At 45.0% G+C, this 18,002-nt stretch overlaps 1 protein-coding gene across 1 annotated transcript in view; it reads left to right on the forward strand.

Annotated features, from left to right (window-relative positions):
- The window catches only part of LYST (lysosomal trafficking regulator), a 3,942,656-nt gene extending 3,925,395 nt beyond the window's left edge, over positions 1-17,261 (forward strand). Inside the window, exon 53 of the mRNA XM_069606985.1 lies at positions 15,486-17,261. Coding sequence (XP_069463086.1) covers positions 15,486-15,624 — 139 coding nt within the window. The 3' untranslated portion in view covers positions 15,625-17,261. The remainder of the gene's footprint in view (positions 1-15,485) is intronic.
- The last annotated feature ends 741 nt before the right edge of the window (positions 17,262-18,002 follow it).

The raw sequence follows: 18,002 nt of genomic DNA on the forward strand, positions 1-18,002 counted from the left end.
ATCTGGCCTCTTGATCTTTAATTTCGCCAGTGTTCCGTTCTCTGCTTTGCTGCAGACTGCTTCCATCTACGGATGCTGGCGGGAGGTCGCTGCTAGCACTACTGGTTATGATGGTCTTCGGGTCGCTCGTTGGGCTTCTTGCCCATCACATTATGATTTGGTCACACCACCACCTGGTACAGGACTTTTCTCCCATTCTGGCAGTGGCTGCACTCACCGGCCTTCCAGCGTTTCAAGTTGGTGTTCTTCGCCCATTCCAAAGTTGCAGGCTCTGCAGGTTGCTTTTTCACCACCTCGCCAAAGCCTGATCATGTCAGGGGGCTTCCCCTGCATACTATGCGCTCTCTCTCCCCCAACCCCCCTCTATCTCTTTCTCTCTCCATAATCCACTTGTCCCAGTTAAATACACATCTCTCCTTAAATAGACATCTTCTTTTCCTATTGATGATTTGTTTGCTTCAGCATTACCTGCTGCCACATTTAAAGAGGACACATTATTCTTCATAACAGGCAGTACCATATATAACGATATGGTGTTTGCTCTAGGGAGTTCCTCCTGGGAACAAGATTCCTTGTTCCCTAAGTGGTAGTCCTTCCCAGTGAGGTCCCTCTTGCCTAGACCCCTAGGTCTTACGGAGGAGGCTCCCCTCCCTTGCCCTTGGGGGTGGAGGTGATGGGACGAATACCCTTCATTCATCACACACTGTAAAAACAGAATCCAGCATGTCCACTTGGCATGGCAAAGTCACATTCCTTTTTCCCATTATCACAGAAAGGGCAAGTTCCAGTATGCGCATACCACATTGAAAGGCTGAATTACAGTATCATCACTTACCTTAGTAGAGTCTAGAGGTGTGGATGTGGGAAAGCACCTCCCTGTGCTTGCTTGCTTTGTCTGGCCCCTCAACTTTACTGCAATACTCTTAAATGGAAGGGGTGAGTTGGGTACCTGTAAATCAAATCAATATTGCCCATGCCTCTATTCTGCCAAACCCAGTGCAAGTTTTACAGAAGTGACAGAGCCAGGGCTTCATGTGACAGAAATAATGGCTAGGCCACGGAGAACCAGCCCAGTATGCTACTCCTGTCAAACAGATCCCTGCCCATGACATGTTCAGTCCAGCACAGGATTTGATAGAAGCATGTGTGAGGCATCCCAGCCTTGTTCGGCATTAAGCACACTTGTGCCCTTGCTTTATTTTACCATCTTGCTGGCCTTCCTTGGCTGAGCATGGCCTGTCCTTCCATCATGGCCGCCTCTTTTGCCATGCACCGGAGTGCCTCATCTGTTTCCCCTGCCCCGCAGTGATTGGCCTGCTCTTCCTTCATTCAGCCAATCATGTTTGCCAGCAGGCAAACGCCGGCCTTCACTCAAAGCCCACAACTAAGGCCCTGCAAGTGCCTTTCCAGGCCAAGGAGGGCCTGAAGCCTCCGATTCTCTGCACAAACAATGATCTGTCCTCCTGACTAATTACTGGACTGCTTCCTATGTCACTGGATCCTAGTCTTTCCACGATCCCTGGAGACATGAAAGTGAGTTTGGCTGACCTCCAAAACTAACTCTGCTGAAGCACTAATGTGCCTTTCACCTCTCCATCCCCGCCTCACGTAACTTCGTTTCTTTCACTGCACTTGCAACTCCCATTTGCGTTTCGCATTAGATCTGTGGACCACCTGCTTGCATTTTTTGCTGCCTCTGTTTTAAAATTGAATTTGGGTGTGTTTAGCATTGATCTGTGCACCATCGCTTTGCATTTTTGTGCTACTGCCAATAAAAAATCGAATTTGGGTGTGTTTAGCATTGATCTGTGCACCATCTGCTTTGCACTGTTTTTCGGCCTCCATTTTAAAATCGAATGTAGGTGTGTTTAGCATTGATCTGTGCACCATCTGCTTTGCAAGTTTTGCTGCCTTCATTTTAAAATCGAATTTAGATGGGTTTAGCATTGATGTGTACACCATCTGTTTTGCTGCCTCCATTTTAAAATCGAATTTTGGTGTGTGTGTAGCATTGATCTGTGCACCATCTGCTTTGCCTGTTTAGTTTTACATCCGAGTAACATTGCATTGTATTTGTTGCCTCCGCTTTCAAAATAGAATTTAGGTGTGCATAGTTTATACATTTCTTACCATTTATCTGATGCAATTCTGTTCCTTCTGGTTTGCTTTTTCTGACTTCCTCTACTAGGCCTCCTGGTGAGATTAGCTAGAACAGTGCTGTGCAGCCACTCCTCCTTCATTCCTTGTCTAAACCTCTGCCAACCTAATAGCTCTCTCCATTTCTCCTATATTCTCGAACTGTTACACTATCACCTATCCCCCTCTCTCTCTCAAAGTCCGGTAGGAAAAACTACAAAAAAGACATCTTGAGTGCAAACCCTGGACTTCCCATTGCAGACACCTATGTCAGCACTTCCTCTACAGAGGTTTTCACTGATATCCTCTTCTCTGTCCCCTCTCCAGATCTATGGATCCTCCATTTCATCTCTACTCTCTCTCCTTCCACATGCTCTTCCATTAACAGTGGCACCAAGTGGGAAGTTCTCTTGGCCGGTTTCTCATCCTCGTGTTGCTTCGTTAATGTCTATCACAGTGGCACCATCCTGGTTCAGGGAGCACAACCCAACCTCCTTCTCTTTGACCGCATCCTGCCTTCTCTCATTAACAACCTTCGTTCTACTGCATCTCCCCTGTTTTTTCTCTCCCTCTCCCTCCCCACCCCCCTCTGACTGATGTACCACGCCCCTGTACTCCACCTCAGAAATCTTTCAAAGGCACAGACCTCCTCCACCTGGCAACTTTAATCCACGCTCAGTCAACAAACACTCCTCTGAAATCTGTCTCCTTCTTGGAGAAAATGACCTCAACATTCTCGCTCTTACCGAGACGTGGTTCACTGCCTTTGACTCCCTCCTCCCTAACAGGTTCAAGATCATCTCCAAGCCTCGACCTCACCACATTTGTGGGAGGGTTGCCTTAATCTTCCCTGAGTGGGTTCCTGCTTCCATCTTAGCTACCTAGTATTATTCTCCCTTTGAAAGCCTGGTTTGCAAGTTGGTCATCTCTCCCATCTCCACCCTGACCATTGCTACCATCTATCGGCCTCCAGGTGCCACCACCCTGTTACTCTCTAATGGGCTGACCTGTGCTCTTCCTTACTTTCATTCACCTCTAACCTCCTCCTCCTGGGTGACTTCAATGTTCAACTGGACTTGCCTGACTCTGCATCCATTCTTTTCACTGACCTCTGAACCTCTCCAGTCTCCCTTCTGGGCCAACCCCCTCAGCTGGACATTTTTAAAAAACTCATGTTGGCAACAGTAAAGACAGCCACAAGTGATCACAGTTCAAGGGGGTTTATTAAACTGTATAATGGGTGTGAAAAATGCCTAATCTAAACCTAAATCTAAGATGGGAGCAAGCTACGACCATCAAATAATAATAAGGCAGTCCTAGTGGTGTCTTGTCAAATAAAAAGGGCCTATACTAAAAAAATAAAAAAACTATTGCCAATCCTTGCAACTAAATTACAAAGTAGTGTGGGATAATGTTCACAAGAAAAGAAAGAAGTGTTCACCAAATAAGAAAGAGTGGTAGGGCTGGGGTCTCCCTTCCCCATGTTTTTAGCACGGGACAAGGCAGGACGTTTGGGCACAGCACACTCCTGGGCCTCGCCAGCGTAAGGTTAAAGTTCCTTTCAACTATGCTGGGACCAAATCTCTTTCCTGACAAGTTTCTTGCCTTAGAAGGCCTGCTGTACAATCTATATAAATGAAAATGTAAATGTTTGTTCAAAATCTTAAATCTCTGAAAGTTCTTCACCGATTGCTTTGAAAATTTGGCACAACGTTGCATTAGAATAGGCGCGTGTTTTTATATACCTATCATACATAGATGTCACACCTGTGACAGGTAAAAACATGCTTTTTCTGAAAAACAGCGCCATCTGTTGGATGTAAAAGCAACACACGCTATTTTATGTTTCCCATTTAGAATGGCTCAAATACGTGCCGAGGAAGCAGGAGAGCGACGTGCAGCCAGACTTTAGGATGCACGGTTGCGAGGACAGCGATCGCGTTCTGCAGCTTTAGATCTGCTTCGTTCTCAACAGAATGAACGCGACAGCCTGAGAGTGGCTAAAAGACGTCAACGGGTAACAGCAGATCAGCGTCAAACACGACTCTGTGCTCAGCAATCACGCGATTACAATCGGCTTGCATTCCGGTACATCCCAGCTGCTGATTATAGTTTGCGCCGGAATGTTCTCAACAGCACCATGACTAAAGTGTGTCCTTATTGCAAGGCTCTGAAATTTAATGGAGAAACTAATGGAATGTGTTGCGCCGCTGGGAAAATTAAACTGCCTCAACTTGGAGAACTGCCAGAGCCATTAAAAAATACCCACAAGCATTGTCAAATGAAACATATTAGAAACGTGCGTTTTCTCTTTTCTTTTCACAGCAACGCGTGGCCGGCGACAGCTAGTAAACAATAAACAAATAAAAAGTCCCTTTGGTAATCTTTCACGTTGGGTGATTGCTCTTCACCCCTTGGATCCCCCTCAGCCGGGCTCGGATCCTTCTTGTAAAGTTAGCCTCCCTCAATCAGGTTCACTTTGGCCTTTCACTCAAAATCGTAGCAATCAAACAATCTCAATGTCCTTTTGAACAACTATCCATTGTGGACATCCCTCAGCCAGGTTCACACTTGTCGTCACATTGTTCATGGGTATATTCCCGTTTACCCTCAATTCGCAGGCGTCCATCTGTCAGGTTCACTTTTGCCAGTTAACAACTATTGACTGTGGGTCACTGGAGCTGAAAGTGGGCACAGTACAGGAGGAAGTCAATCTACTTAGACAGGACGTACGGAAAATAGCAGAACGCACAGATGAGCTGGAAAATGAAGTGACCACAAACACGAGAGCCCGAACTCATGCCTCGGAGATCCACATTCTGAAACAACAGGTCGGCAATCTAGAGAACAGAGTGGAGGAAGCTGAAGGGCGTGCCCGAAGAAATCATGTACGCATAGTAGGCCTTCCGGAAGGGGAAGAAGGCCCTAACCCGACGGACTACTTTGAAAACATGCTGGTGCAGGAAATAGGAGGCGGGGCCCTTACGCAAGGATTTGCAGTGGAGAGAGCACATAGAGCGCTCACGAGGAGACCTCTCCCAAGAGCCCGCCCGAGGCCAATCATTGCCAAGATCCTGAACTATCGAGATAGAGAGAAGATATTGGAATATTTCCGGAAAGGGGGCACCATAAAGAGAGCATCTGCGAACATCTCGGCATATCCTGATTACACTCTGCAAGGGGAAAGGGGGGGTGTTGGGGAGTTTGTAGAGGATGGGAGGGAGGGTTGGGAGTTGGGAAGTAAGTTGGGGCTGGGAAAGGGGGGGGGGGTAAAGTTTGGGAAAGAGCCGACAGACACGAATGATGATTTACAAGAAAAACCTGCAGACCCACGCAAGGAGGGGTGGGAAGGCATTGGATAATGGGGGACCTCAAAGTACTAACTTGGAATGTTAGGGGGCTCAATAGTTATCTGAAAAGAAACAAAGTTATGATGTACCTGCGCAGACAGAAAATAGACATAGCCCTGATACACGAGACACACCTAACAAAAGAGAAACTAGAGGTTATCCAGAAGAAATGGAAGGGGACTGTGGTTGGCGCGACATATTCGGCTTATGCTAGAGGGGTGATCCAGGTATTACAATCTACAGTGGAAACAGACGGGACGATGGTTGCAGTGAGAGGGTTGGTGGAAAATAAAGAAATATGTATTATAAATACTTACGCCCCAAATCAGGACACAGTGGCATATTTTAGGACCCTGTATACCAAACTGAGCATGTACCTGGGGGAGGCGGTGATCTGGGGGGGAGATTTTAATTGTACGTTAAACCCGAGAGTAGATAGATCGGATAACGAAATAGACAAACCTGCCCCGGCCGCCAGGGTACTGTAGTCATTGCTAAAGGACTTCGGGTTAGAAGACGCCTGGAGGTCGCGCCATCTGCAAGAAAGACAGTACTCACGTTACTCGGCCTCACAAAACCTGCATACTAGGCTAGATTACATGTTTGTCATGCAAGAACTGATTGCAGAAATAGTACAGATAGAATACAAGGCCAGGGACTTATCGGACCACTCGCCACTGGCCCTCACATGGTAATACAGACCCCCAAGAGCAAGGATACCGACGTGGCGCTTCAGAGCTGAGGCGTTAAAAGATGTAATGTTCAGGGAGGATTTGAGGGAAGAGATACAGTTACTTTGAGATCAACACCGGTAGTGTTGAGTCAGCGGGAATGCTGTGGGAAGCCTTTAAAGTGGTAGTGAGGGGGATAGCTATAGCTAAGACTAAAGGATTGCAAGGAGGGATATTAACAGCACTGCAGGAGGTGGAAAGGGAGCTGGAGAAAATGATGAAAAGCAATACTAAAGAGGACACTGAAACCATAAGCAGGCTGCAACAGGAATGTGCGGGACACTGGGAGAGACTGTGCAACCTAAATTACAAGAGTTACATAGAAAGACAACATGCGGGCGGAGATAAACCAGGTAGGGTGTTAGCATGGTTGTACAAAAGTGAGACCCCAAGATCAATAATCAGGGCAATAGAGGAGGAGGATGGACAGGTAGTGGATACTCAAGAGGGCGTGAATAGAGAATTCCTAAAGTATTATCAACGATTGTATGGGGATGTAGGGGGAAGCGACCACAGGGACATACGAGAAATACTGGAAGACATAGGTATGCCAAGAATTAGTGCGGAGGAGCAAGCAGACCTAGACGCCCCGATAACCCTAGAGGAGTTGGTGGTGCAGCTACCCACTTGCAAGGCCCCGGGGTGTGATGGTCTCCCCTGTGAATTTTATAAACTGTACAGAAAGGAGGTGCTCCCCCCGCTTTTGGCCATGTTGAATGAAGCATACGAAATAGGCAGATTGCCAGAGTCCTTGAGAGAGGCGATTATCATACCACTCCCTAAACCCAATAAGCCGGGCAGGATCATTCAGACCGTTGTCAATGCTTAATCAGGACAGTAAAATGCTCACTGCGGTACTGGCAAACAGGATGAAACTGATCATTGACAGACTAATACACCCTGACCAGACAGGGTAATAACCTCAGGCGACTACACTGAGTCATAGAACACACAAAAGGGGAAACCTCGGAAATTGCCATTGTATCACTAGAAGCAATAAAAACATTTGACTCAGTTAAATGGCCATGGCTGATAGCAGCCCTGTCCACTTATGGGATAGGACATGGGTACCTTAAATGGGTCAAATTGCTGTACAGCGCACCGTTAGCCAGAGTTAAAACGGGAGTGATAATATCGGAAAGATGGCAATTTAGCAGGGGTATTAGACAAGGATGCCGGTGGTCTCCCATGCTGTATATATTAGCATTAGAGCCTCTGGCGATATATCTAAGGCAACAGTATGACTTGATAGGTATAAACATAAAGGGAGAACCGCACTTGATTTCCTTGTACGCTGACGACATGCTGTTGTATTTACAATATCCAGAAGAAAACCTCCAATATGTTCTGGAAGTAATGGAACGATTTGCGGCGCTGTCAGGCATAGCAGTGAAGCCCAGAAAATCATGCATATTCCCTTTGGGTAGATATATCGGTATTCCACAGGAGAAATTGCCAGTCTTACAAATACCATGGGAGGTTAATACATTTAAGTATTTTGGGATAGACATCTACCATACGGTAGAGGCAGAGCACCAGCATAACACCGAGAAGGCGATCAAGGACATCGAAAATAGCATGAAGATTTGGATAAAGCTTCCTCTAGCGATGATGGGAAGAGGGGCAATGCTGAAAATGGTGGTACTACCCAGACTATTGCATTATTTTGGGGACATACCATATCTGATACCAAGATGATTCTTTGACAAGGTGCACAGCATGTGCAGGGGGTTTCTCTGGCATGGGATGAGGAGCAGGGTCGCCCTTTGGAAATTGTAAAATGTCTATGATAAGGGGGGTATAAACTTGCCAAATTTCGAAATGTATTACTTAGCGAGCCAGCTACAATACGTGGCAAAATGGCTATCAGAAGACCCAACCTCAGAATCTAGATTGTTCAGACAGCACTGTGCCCCGTACTTCTTAAAGGAAATCATATGGCTGTCCAAACCAGACATAAAAGAGCGCCCAAAGATGATGACATTGGGGTGGAAAATATGGCGCAAGCCCTGTCAGATAATGGAAAATCTGACCCAATCTTCCCCGCACGTTCCACTGGTTGTACTGGGAGGGAAACAGGTGCAGTTAATGAAGATAATCAGGAAACACTGGGAACCGGTGGGGATAGTGACAATTGGTGATATTTGGCAAGACGGGAAGATAAAGGAATTTGGGAAGCTGCTGGAGGAAACGGGGTTACAAACAGGGCAATATATTACATATCACAGGGTGGTCCAGCGGATTAAAGGAAAATGGTTGCAAATAGTTTTGGAAGAACAACCGGACACCACCATAGAAATGATATATGATATGGTTCATAGTGATAATGTCGAATTCCAAAAAGTCGAATACAAAAATTTAGAAAAAAAATATTTTCAAATGTTTTTTTTTTTTTTTTTTAATGGGGGGGTTCCCCTCCAGCCCCCCGTTTATTTTTACTACCCAAACCCAGAAAATATACAAATTAAAAAAAACACATTCTATTTTTTTCGAACATTTTTTTTTTCCACATTTTTGTTTTTGACTTTTTTGCAGTCAACATTGTGACTGCACACCATATGATATAGCAGAGGGAGGGCACAGGATATATGAGCTGGTGATGTTTAAAGTAGGAAAGGAAGTGGTCCAACTACGACAGGACTGGGAAGAAGAGGTGGCAGCCCCTATGAGTGATGGAATGTGGGAGCGGGCCCAATGATACCACAAGAAAGTGTCAAGGAACGCAAGGTTACAGCAAATACAGCTGTATATAACCCACAGGGCCTATATGACACCCCAAAGGATAGCTAAATTAAGCAATGCAGAAAGACAAACATGCCCCAAATGTGGCGAAGAAAACGCTGGGATCACGCATATGTTCTGGGTGTGACCAGAAATAGAGAAATTTTGGGGAGAAATAGAACTGTTGGGGTAGCGTAGGCATGTCTGCTTGGGGCTTTCCCAAGACCACGTAAACTTAAACACGTAAGAAAACTAAAGGACTTGGGGTATATACTGGCGAAGCATAGGATCGCCATGGGATGGAAGAAGTGTCACAGACCTCGGACTGAAATATGATGGAGAGACTTCCAGAAATGGGCGGAAGCTAGCAATATGGGGTGGGATGAAGAAGCAGAAACCCTGACAAGCTGGAGACGCCTAATAGCCACACCATTTGGGTCCACGCAAGATTGGTTATGCGACCAGGACCCGGAGGAGAACAAGGGGAAGGAAACCCCTTTGCAAACTGCAGAAGTAGATCGTGAAGAGATGTAGGCTCGGGGGGAGGGAGGGTTAAGGGAAAAGCAGTCAACAAGGATTATGTTGTATAAAATTCGACGTATTGTAATATGTACTGCAAGTTTGGTTGTTGTTTGTTGGTTGTTTGGTTGAAATAAAATTAATTTAAAAAATAAAAAATCCAAAAAAAACCAACTATTGACTGTGGGCATTCCTCTGTCAGGTTCACACTCGTCATCACAATGTTCATAGGTGTTTTAACGGTACGAAGTCCTTTCATCGCGGGATGTTTTTTCGTGGCGTTTTTTACCTTGATTTTTTTTCTCGAAAAAACCCATCAAATCCCTGCCAAAAAATCCTGCAATGAAATGACATGGAACTGTTTTAACACTATGCGGAATTCATTTCCTTTGGTTTTCCAGCCCCCAATCAGACTTCCTCTTAGCCCCCAGTCAGGCTTCACACGCATTCACAGTTCGATCAGTTTTCTCCAATGTGTCAAAGACTTTCGTGAGTGCGAGGGGTTTTGCTCGACCCTCGTAGGACTACTTTGAGACTTCACTCCGACCTATCTTAAGGCCTCATGGATTCCGTAGTTTTAAAAAAAAAAACACCCCAAAAAAACTTCACTTACAGTCCTTTGAAGGAGCGTCCCGGGACACCTGACCACTCTGCTTCTGAACCTTTCACTGGAGTTTCTTAAAGTTCATTTACGCAAGTTCTTTGTTCAACAAGGTCGTCGCCTGCAACCTTGGGCCCAGCAAAGTTTGGTTTTAATATCTGTTTTTTCAACTCACCACCTGTGCTGAACTGTCGACGTTTTCCTGTCTCTGGAGTTAAGGATGGCACCACAGCGGTAAGCACGTATTCCCGCTTTGACAATCAGCGCGGGGGAACCCTGTGCCGTTGACACCTGCCGCACCATACGGCAGTTGGACTTCCCGGTCTAAAGACTTCCTTTCAGAGGCTTCGCAGGTCTGAGTTGAAAGAGGCAGATGGGGAGCAGGTGCAAGTGGATCTAGGTCACCTGGCGTAAGCCCCGCCCACCTGGCGCCTTCCTGGTTGACGCTCTTTTTCCCTACTTGAGGAGCCCTTCAGCCACCTGGTGCATTCCTGTTTGCCACTCATTTCCCTACTTAAGGAGCCCTCCAGCCCCTTTTCCTTTGCAGATGGGGAGCAGGTGCAAGTGGATCTAGGCCACCTGGCCTAAGCACCACCCACCTTCTTAGCTCTGCCTTTTCCTTCCTGCTCTTAACTCTAAGATCAAGGGCGTCTCTTGCCCAGGCATCCGAAGCACCCCCAGCACTATCTGAAATATCGTCAGGCCTACTACGATAGTCACTTGTTTTGTTCCTCCCCTCCCTTTCTGCACCCCTCTCCCTCACCTTTTTGTTTTCTCTGGCTCTACCAGAAATGTCATCAGGCCTAGTACAGTAGTCGCCTGTCTGTTTCCATTTCCTTCCCACTCTCCCCCTCCCTTCCTTATCTATGTCTTGCACTATCTGAAATGTTGTCAGGCCGAGTACGATAGTTAATTTCACATCCTTACTGTTCATGGCCTGTAAGAATGTCATTGTATTTTCCATTGTTTCCTCCCTTGCCTTGAAGCACTTGTATATGGGCACTATATAAATAAACTATAATTTCATAAAAGGGCAAGGGCAGTTCCCCTTTCGTCGTCCCTCTAGGTCTTGCCGCCTTTCTCCTTCCTTTCAACTGCTGGTCCGGTTTAGCTGTTTCCTCGTGCTTTTGGCCGTCATCCAAGTGTGCTCTCATGCTCCGCCTTTTTTCCCTGTGGGGAAGGGAAAGAGCTGTCAGGTGTGCCTATTTGTCAATTGCCTGACTCTGCCTGAGCCTTGTGTTGACACCGTTGTCTATCACAGTGTAGGAAAGTGTTTGTGTTGGAAAAGGTGGGGGAAGGGGTTAGAACTTGCGAAAATCCTACGGGGTAGGATGGGGAAAAGGTGTTATAGGGAAGGGGGTACCAGTCCGTGTCCCACTTCCACTCCCTGAGGACCCCTCATCAAGGTGATCCTCCGGCACTGGTCCGCCCCAGAAACTGGATCCAATAGCAATGGCCGTGTCCTGGCCACCTGGATGACAGATCCCTGAGGACTAGCAGATGAGACACCTTCAGGTTTCTCATAACACACTCGGATGCCCTCATACACTCTGACGTCTCTGTCTCCCCCCACTAGTTACCCTTCTCTCCTGGACAGACCATTCTCTCCTCTCCACCCACCTGGGTCCCTTTGGCCCCCTGCCCACTCACCTAAAGTCCCACCAACCTTGTTCGCTAACATCCGCCCAATGAAACGAGTAACTGTGGCTGCCTTCGCCTCCACCTTCACCCGCCCTCACCCTGCAGCAAAGACTCTACCCTCAGCAACCTCCACCTGTCCATCACCAACACTCTTGACATTCTTGCCCCAGTTCTGAAACCTGCCTCTAAGCGTAACACCTGGTACAACACCGAACTTGCTGCCCTGAAACGAAAGTGCAGGGCGACAGAACGGAAGTGGCTAACCTCGGCTCATCCTCTGACAAACTGGCCTGCCGCCTGCTTCAAAGGCAATATAGGCTCGCCATCCATGCAAAGAAAAAGCCCACATACAGGAATGGGTCTCCAGCACATCTAATAACACGGCTAAACTTTTCAAGATCTGCAGGGAACTAGCCAACCCATCTGCAGTCTCCTCTTCCCCCTTATCCTTCCCAGGCCCTTTGCAATGCACGGCCTCACACTTTGCCACCAAAACTCAGGAGGATCCTGACGACCCTTTTTAAACTCCCTTACAACCCATCCCTCACCCCCTCACCTCCATTCCCCCCTCCCTCATCCCTTCTTCTTCCTCCTTCTCCTCCTTTTCCCCTGTCACACCTGAAGATGTTGCCAGAGTTGTCCGCTCCATGAAGGTCTCTTCTAAAACAGGTCTTCCCTTGCTCATCCAGGACCATCAAGGATAACATCGGCTCTCTTGCCCCTGCTCTCGCTGATTTCTGCAATCACTGTTTTGCCACTGGTTCTTTCCCCTCCCCACTTGAGCACTCCCTGGTGTACCCACTCCTGAAATCAACATCCTTTGACCCTACTTGCCCTGCCAGCTACCGCCCTTCTACCATTACTCCTTTCCTGGGGAAGCTGCTTGAGAAGCTGGCCTTGCCCCAACTCACACACTGAACTTGGTTGTCTCCACGACCATCAATCTGGATTCCGAGCATCCAGAGGCACGGAAACTGCTCTTCTGAACACCTTTGAAGAACTGCTTGCATCTCTGGACTCCAACTCCCCAGCTGTTCTTATCCTTCTCGATCTCTCCTCTGCCTTTGACACAGTCAACCATTCCATTCTCATACAAAGGCTCCATGATACCCTCTGTATCTCGGAATGGGCACTGGACTGGCTGACCTCTTTGGTCACTAACTGCTCTTCCCAAGTCATCCTGGGCACCTTCTCCTCTCCTCCTTCTTTCTCCACCTGTGGTGTCCACCAGGGCACTATAGTCTCCCCCTGGCTCTTTAACATCTAACTTGCTCTCCTTGCACATCTCATCGCCTCCTTCTCCTCCAACTTCCAGTGTTACCCAGACGACACACAGCGCTATTTCATACTTCCTGCTGACCATCTTGCCCCCTCCATCATCACTGACTGCCTAGCTGCCATTCAGTCCTGGTGCGCCTCCAAAGATCTCTGCCTCAATGCCTGTAAAACTGAGATCCTTTCCATCGGGACCCCTGCTCCCTCCTTCTTCCCCTCAGTCTAGTCTTCCTCCTTGGGCTCTCCCCCTGTGCCAGCAACTGAAGCCAGAAACCTTGGAGTCGTCTTTGATTCCTCTCTCTCTCCATCCTCCCTCACACTAAGGACATTGCCAAGAAGTCCCACTTTCAGCTCTTCCTTCCCAAAGGAATGTTATCTTTTCTTACTTTTCCTCAGAGGCTCAATGTGACCCAAGTCATGGTTCTCTCTAGGCTTGACTAAATGCAATAGCTGCCTCCTGAATCTACCATCTTCCACTCTGCAACCCCTCCAGCTAATCCAGAATAGGGCAGCAAGACTTATCCTTGGCCTTAAGTCCAGGGACCTCACCTGTCCTGCACTAAAAAGTCTTCACTGGCTCCCGGTTGCTGCACGGATTAAATTCAAATCTCTCTGCATTGTCCACAAGGTTGTCTGCGCCCGGGGACCACACTATCTTCAACTTTATCTCACTAAATACTCTCCCTCTAGACCACTACGTTCCTCTGGCACCAACTCTGTGTGTGTGTGTAAAACGTTTTGCTAAACAGAGTAGGTGGGTGTTAACTATCCTCAGCGGGCTCCCTCCTATGGAAAAGCCTCCCCCTCCCTCTGCGCCTTGAGCAGGATCTTCTGGAAGCTCCTTAAGACTTTCCTCTTTTCCTCCTCCTTCCTTCGACCCTCCACTGCTAATCTCACAGTTGCTGTGATCGGTGTCCTGGACCCTTATGCATCCTTGGGGCACTGACCTCCCACACCAATTCTGTCCAGCTCCTGTTTATCCACAGCACTTGCATCTGCACACCCTCTTCTCTGGAGGTTCACACTTACACCTCTTGCAGCCCCAGTCCGTGTAGCACTCAACATTCCTAGCACTCATCTGTGGCTCACAGACGAGCTTGGACTCCCCAGCCCTTACCCCCTCTTCCTTGCTGCATTTGCACATTCTGAGTAGTCACAAGGCATAGTAGGTTCGTCCCTTCTACCCTTTTCCTCCCTCTGCTCTTAAATATTGTGTTTTTAATTTTTTCCCACCCTTGCTCCCTCCCTGACCTGTGGGCGATTTGAAACAGAATGTTCTTATTGTATAAGCACCTAACAAGCAAACCATTAATAAGCAGAGCAGTTCGAATGGAAGGGGCAAAGCCTGGTGAGTGCCACACTTATGATGCAGCCCAGTTTCATGTAAGGTATGGTGTGAAAGAGGCAAGGCTCGAGGCAGAAAAGGGCTCGACTGTTGTCGTGCAAACTGCTGATGTGTTCAAGGGCTGTGAGGATTTCAACCAGCTGGTGTCTTTTTATTTTTATTCTTTTTTTTGTGCATAAAATAGGCCAGAAGGGAGCATTGGAGTTCAATTTGGAAAGGCGTTTTTTTAGTAATGGTTTATGGTGTTGAGAGGGAATGGCAGTAGGGGTGTTTTATTTTTTTCTATTACTGAGCAAGTATAAGGTTTGAGGAGGTGGGCCATTAGTGCTGTCAGGCTGCGGATAAAGGGGAATATCAGGCAGGGCAAAACATTTTGCATTTCCCCATTGCTTTCCGTAGGATAGGGGGTGCAGCTTTGTTTATTTCCCTCTCCCTTTATATCAGTGGTGTAATCATCCAATAAATATTGGATTTTGAATGCTTGGGTTGGGAAGTAGGGGGGCCAAGACTACAACATCCAATATTGATGGATAATGTACTAGAAGCCGAAAATATGATGTCAGATTGATATAACCTTTTGCAAACACAGACACTTAACCTACATCATTATTTAGTTACCAAATCGGTGTAAGTGCCTCTGCCAAAACTAAATAAGTTGCTGATATCACTCATTTTAAAATGGTGCATGTTGTATTATTTCCTAATATTGATTATGGGAGTGGTAGATCTTGCTAACACTCTAAGTGTTGGGCTATTATACATTCTGTGTTCAATTGACGAACATATGCCCCAATGTTGTCTCTTCTCCTTCCTTTCCGTATTCAGTTGTATGCTAAGAAAATTGACCCTAATGGGATTTCCCATGCACCTAGGACGAGCAATCTCGTCCTTAGCACATAAGGGGTTAAGCCACATTTTACCATCATATTCTTTCTTTAGCTAGCATGCCACTTTTAGAGAGAGAAAGTAATATAAATCACCCCTGAGTTCTCCATACCAAGTAAAACATACATTGTTGTTGGAATTACAGAACAGCAGCTGCACTTGCATGTCCCTCTGTAAATACGCTGAAATTGATATATTCAAAAGAGAAAAAACATGTTGTATATGTTGTAACGTATTACATCTTGTGGCTGTTAACCATTTTATATCTTGTTTTTCCCTAGCCTTACCTTTTCCTGTGATGGTCACCACTTATATACATCAAATAGTGATGGGACTGTGATTGCATGGTGCCGTAAAGACCAGCAGCGCTTGAAACTACCCATGTTCTACTCCTTCCTAAGCAGCTATGCAGCTGGTTGAAGAACAAAAGGTTCCGGGATATCTGTTTGAGTTATCATGATGACATAACGACTTGCCATGTATTCTGTTGATAGAAACATCTTACTTCTTTCTCTGACCAAATAACTTAATTTGTACATTAACCAAGAAACATATCATTTCTACAGTGGGCATTGGTGGAAGATTGTATCTTTTTTGTTTTCTTTTGAAATCTCGTCCTCAAAACTCTTATGTTGTCATGTATGTGTAACTCTAACATTTAGTAAAATTGCAAATGCACTAATCGATTTACATCCAGCTATACAACCTCCATATTGCAAATGTTAAATGTGAATATCATAAAACTTCAAAGATTTAAGTAACTCTGGGAATTTTCATCAATTTGAACTGAAAAACATGTGTTGCATGTGCTAGGTTAAATTCTACATTATAACACTAGAATACATCTTTTAATTCATTTAAACATTTTAACAGCTGTATTACAAATGATGGACTAGATGGCAATATACATATATATTAAATATCTAAGGATTCTATAATGGCTATTTGAGAATCGAATTAATAAAATAAGTGCTTGTTTTTATTTAATTTACTGTATTACATTTAAAGATTTTATGCTGTATGAATCCAGGTTTCTGCATAATGATTGACATATAGGACACATGCTAATGTGTCCGTTTTAGTGGTGTAAACAAGGTTGATGTTTTGAGACTTGAAAGCTGACATCTAGGTTTTGAAAGTATGGCAGACATTTGTAAAGGAGAAGGTACAACCATGTACTGATTCACTTTTAATATATTGTGATTGGTTATTTCATGGGTTCTATACTGTAGGGATTTTTAGACAAAAATAAGATTAGGAATTACCATTCTTTATTGCATATCACTGTAATATGAACATATATGTCCTATGTTGTTCTGTTGTCTTCTCAATACTTTCTGACAATAGTCAATCGAATGAACAAATACTTCAATGACAAATGATATATGCATTTTTAGATACCAAAGGAACATATTTACTTGACATATGTGATAATAGTAAACATTTATTTAAAACAACATAGAGTATAAACGTACGTATCCAAAGAAAACATATGTTCCGTTTATGCTTTTAACAGATGTTTAGTCATAAAACCTTCTGCAGCATATACAGTGTTATATGAAAGGTTACATTCTTGTGAACATAAGGCGTATTAGTTTTGCAAATAGTTTTGTATTGCTGATAATCATGCATTTTGTTTGAAAAAAAATGTAACAAATCTACAGTATTGTTTTGTTGTTAAAAGCTGGTTTTCCTCGTTGCAAGTGTGACTGTGTTAATTTAATCTTAATAATTTGTATGAAACTAGCAACAAATGAAAGCTAATTTCAGTCGCCATCTAAAGGTCAGTGTAAAGATCAGTGTGTGAAATATGTTTGGTTGATGTTTGTATTTTACTTAAGGGTAAACATGTTTTTTTTAACTTTTGAAATATGTTTCCAAATCGATATACTGTATTGAAACACATATATTATTTATTTTCTTGCATGTAAGAATATGGGCTGAAATTTCTTCTGCATATTGTGTACTCTAGCATTGCTTGTAGTAGTGATGGTTGTGTGCCTGCCCCAGATTAAATATGTTTGTAAATAAATACTAACCACTGTGTAACTCCTAAACGTTTGTTGTGAAATTACATTCTCTGTAAGAGGCATATAACACAACTCTGCGAATAAAACAAAAGAAATATAGTGGAGTACATAGTATATAGGTCTTGAGTTCATATTCTTTATACTGCTAAATTGTCAAATAGGCAGTGTGTATAGTGGAGATCTATACCGGATGGATGATATAGGATAGACAATAAATACATTGTCTACTAATTATTTATCAGTAATTTTTATGAGGGCAAATCCATGTCCGTTTAAGAGGCAAACCCCCAGGATTTTAAATGTAGCCCATATTTTTAGCCCATCACCTTGAACTGATGACATTAATACCTGAACCTCCACATTCAACTGCATGCCTCTTAGTCATACATGTATAGTACCATTTTGGTTAAAGAAGCAGACCACTTGAGTGTGGGAGGGAGGTAAAGCAGGACCAAGAAATGAAAGAGAAGAACTGATGAATATTACAAAAAGTTAATTGCAGGTTCTCCACTTTGTCCCTCTTTCCTGTAAAAACCAGTACATCATGTTTCTAGACCAAGTTTTCGATTGACACCCTCTAGCGTTCACCAATGACTTATATAAAAATAATCCCACCGCTTCATCACAGTCCCTCATTACCCAGTCAGCCCTACTTATAGTCATAGTTACTCATTAACTGTGAAGCCCTCGTCCTCGTCATTGGCCCTCATTACGCCTGCACTCCCTTACCTTATCACTGAACTTGCATTAGCCTGCATCCCTCTTCCT

This window comes from Ambystoma mexicanum, chromosome 4p (assembly GCF_040938575.1).
Source record: "Ambystoma mexicanum isolate Mex_15411 chromosome 4p, UKY_AmexF1_1, whole genome shotgun sequence".
Taxonomy (NCBI): domain Eukaryota; kingdom Metazoa; phylum Chordata; class Amphibia; order Caudata; family Ambystomatidae; genus Ambystoma; species Ambystoma mexicanum.